The following is a 3,718-nucleotide window of genomic DNA, read 5'->3' on the forward strand; positions in this document are numbered from 1 at the left end:
TTATTTTTTATTAAAGGCCAATGCAAGTTTGATTTTATATAACTTTACTCTCTAACTTTAAGTCACGTTCCTTGTTTAGTATAATTTATCTAAACTGTTTAATCGTGAGAATGTATTAATATTTTAAATTTGAAAAGTATCATTACAAATTCTTAAATAATACAATGTAAATCTTTCATTAAAATTTTAAAATGGAGAGAATCACAATCTATTTATAACATATTTTATTTTGAGAGTTTCTATCACATTATTTGGTGCAACTTCTACTTATAATTTATTAGACAAAAATAATTTAAATAAGTTAAAAAAAAAAAATTGATTATGTGAAAGTTGTGGAAGCTTTTGAGTTTTGTTTTCTTATTATTAGCTTTAGTTTATAATACGTCACACCAAACAAGTCTTTTGATTCTTCATTGATTTAATTTGGAAGACGTTATACTCGCCCCACTTTGTTCCAAATATACTAATTTTTTTGTCATTTATTATACATAGTTACATGAATACTCTTCAAATTTTGATTTTTTCAAAGAATGTATTTTGTGTGTATTTGGAGCCAAATAAAGTCAGAATAGCAACGCCTTTTAACTTTCATATTAATTTTAAGAAAAATGTTACAGGTCTCAAATTTTCTACTGAATAAATGACCAAATATCTCACATAGATGTGGGGTCTATAAAATTGCGAACCCCACAGCTCTATGAAATATTTAATTATTTATTAGGTAAAAATTTTGGTATCCCTAAGAGCATCTCTAACGGTTCACCTAATTTTTCACCAAATCTGAGTAAAAAAATGACCATTTTCTCAATTTGATACAGAATGCTCCAATAGTTGATTTTCATCAAATCTGCTCCAGGGACAACCGGTTGGTCGACCAACCGGTCGACCGGTAAGGGAAATTTTATTTATTTTTTGAATTGTTAGAACCTACGTATTTGAACTGCTTGAACCTTTTAGTGGTCGACCGGCTGGTCGACCGGTAAGGCAAATATATATATATATATATATTTGAATTGTTTGAACCTACCCATTTGAATTGTTTGAACCTTTTCGTGGTCGACCGGTTGGTCAACTGGCCGGGTAACCGGCTGGTTGATCGGTTTCTCTCCTCCAACGGTCACAAATAGTAATTTGCTGAAATCTGTATCATGTTCTCAGTTTGATGATTTTTTTGTTCAATTCTCAATTTGATACCAGTTTGGTAAAACTGTTGGAACTTCAAAAAATGATTTTTTTACCAAATTTTAAATTTGATGTCAGGTTTGGAGAACCGTTGGAGATGGTCTAATGTAATGAGGGGATGATGATATTGAAACTGATTGATTCAAAGGAAAGCCAAATTCGAATTAAAGTTTGAAGGTAAAAAATATCATTTACTCTTGGATTAATTACCTTTTTCCTCTGATAAAAAAGTTAAAACTTCCACTAAATACTTGGAGATTTATTAAGAATTTTTTTTAAGTAATATAATTTTTGTATTTTAATAAATTTTATTATTTAGATATTTGATTCATAAAATTCTAATTATCATATTTACGGTATTTTATGAATAATTTTATCTTTACAAACATTTTTTAAACGGCTAATAACTTAGTGATATGAACATTCATATTTTATAATGTGACAATTCATATTGACGTGTGAATATTCACATTATGGAATAAATATTATTATTAGAGATATTTTGGTCACTATATCATTTATAAAACTTATTGAAACATAAAAAAAAATTAAATTAAATTAAATAAAACATAAATAAATATAGAGAGATTTATAAAAAAAAAAAAAAAAAAAGTGCCCCAAAGATATTTTATATTTATATATATTTTAATACAATTTTACACATTTGGGCGATAATAATTAGCATTTCCCCTAAAGGGGTTTTTATTTTTTAACCCAAAATAAATAAATAAAAAAAAACATGCAGGGCCTAACAACAGTTCAATTTCACCCCACAACTACGCAACAACTCCACATTTTACATTTATTTTTCAAGGACGGAACCAAACTCTCCGAACACAGAGCCCAAAGCGCCATCAACAAGTCCAACCAAGGACCAGTAGTCAAGGATCAGGGTCCAGACAAGTGAAAGGCCCAATTAGGCTTATTAAAGTCTTGAGATAACCTTATTCACGTGATTCGGATCTTCCACGGATTCGTCAAATCCGGCGGCCCTCAACAAATCATCAAACACAACCATTCTTATCTGGCCGTACACGTGTCCATCCCATCTCCTGCCCACCAGCTCCTCCCCCAACTTCACAGCAGCCCCAACCGTCTCCTCCGCGCCATCGTGCGCCGACTCGATGATCCCCCTCTCAACAGCCGCCTGAGCCGTCAACTTCGCCGATCTCAGCAGCACGTCGCGCAGAGCCATGGGGGAGCCGATCTTGCTCCGGAGCACAGCGGTGAACCAAGCCGGAATGGGAAGGGCGATATCGAGCTCGCTCATGTACAGAAAGCCTCGGTCCTTCCTCATGAGAACGTAGTCGTGGCAGAGAGCGAGGAGGAAGCCGGCGGCGGAGGCGTGACCTGTGACGGCTGCGATGGTGGGCATGGGAAGAGAAATGAGGTCGGTGATGAGGGAACGGAACTTGAAGGACATGAGTAGGAGGCGGTCCTTGGTGGCGGAGGCGGGACCGCCGGATTTGGCCCAAGCGAGATCGTAGCCGTTGGTGAAGAACTTGCCGTGGGCGGTGGTGATGAGAGCGGAGCAAGGGGATGTGGAGTTGTTGGAAGAAGAATCTGATCGGACTCGATCGAGAGCGGCTTTGATGGAGTCAATTAGGGCTGGGTTTAGGCGATGCTGGTCATTGCCTGTCAGTGTCAAGATGAAGAGGCTGCCTCGCTTCTCTAACGTACACATCTCTCTCTCTCTCTCTCTCTCTCTCTCTCTCTCACCCGCCGTGCAAGGAAAGAAGGACGCAGTAACATATACAGGAGAGAAGAGCGCCAGTTTGTCTCTTTCTATGTCTCCTGTTCCCCCCGGGTGCCTACAGCATTACTTTGACCTTGTCTGGCTAGGGATGGGATTAAAATAATTTATTAAAAAAAACAAATAAGTTAAATAATTAATAAGATAAAATATTATTAAAAATATTTTGAAATTTTAATAAGAAAGTTTTAATGGGTTGGAATTCACTTATGTTATGATATGATATGATATGATATTTTGGTTTGATTTTTTTTAATTTTTTTAGACTTCCCAGCTCAATAAAGTTCTATTTAGAGTTTTCCTTTCAGAGCTATCAATTACCATTGAAATATTATATTTAATTTATAATTATTTTATTTTAAGTAAATTATACTAACAGTTTTTACAGTTTGAGTTTCGTATTACTTTGATCCATGACTTTTCAATTGTGATATATTTGATCTTAAATTTTGAATCTTATTTCAAATAAAGACAATTCAAAATACCATTACTCAATTTCAAGGCAAAGTCGTCAATTTGATAAATATAACTTAATTTGACAAAAATAAATGTCAAAAAAATATTTTTGAATTTTTAAAAATTATTTCTACTCACTAAAGATAAAATCATGTAAAATTGATAATTTTTTTACATATTTATTTATTTATTTATTTAACCAAATTAATTTTAATTATGTGTTTAGATAATGATCATGTAATGAGTGATTGTTAGACTTTTAATGTGTAATCGATATATTTAATATATGAAATATTTTTAGTTTTGATTTTTTAATTTAATGGATTG

At 33.5% G+C, this 3,718-nt stretch overlaps 1 protein-coding gene across 1 annotated transcript; it reads right to left on the minus strand.

Annotated features, from left to right (window-relative positions):
* Positions 1 to 1,795: 1,795 nt before the first annotated feature.
* LOC114315467 (enoyl-CoA delta isomerase 1, peroxisomal) lies at positions 1,796 to 3,421 on the minus strand. Its single transcript, XM_028262080.2, has one exon. The coding sequence runs from the start codon at positions 2,864 to 2,866 to the stop codon at positions 2,108 to 2,110; it is 759 nt and encodes a 252-aa protein (XP_028117881.2). The 5' UTR covers positions 2,867 to 3,421; the 3' UTR covers positions 1,796 to 2,107.
* Positions 3,422 to 3,718: the final 297 nt, after the last annotated feature.

This window comes from Camellia sinensis, chromosome 8, assembly GCF_055761805.1.
Source record: "Camellia sinensis isolate YWXY chromosome 8, ASM5576180v1, whole genome shotgun sequence".
Classification (NCBI taxonomy): domain Eukaryota; kingdom Viridiplantae; phylum Streptophyta; class Magnoliopsida; order Ericales; family Theaceae; genus Camellia; species Camellia sinensis.

Coding starts and splice junctions, on each gene's coding strand:
- LOC114315467 (XM_028262080.2), bottom strand. CDS start 2,866: ATGTGTACGTTAGAGAAGCGAGGCAGCCTCTTCATCTTGACACTGACA.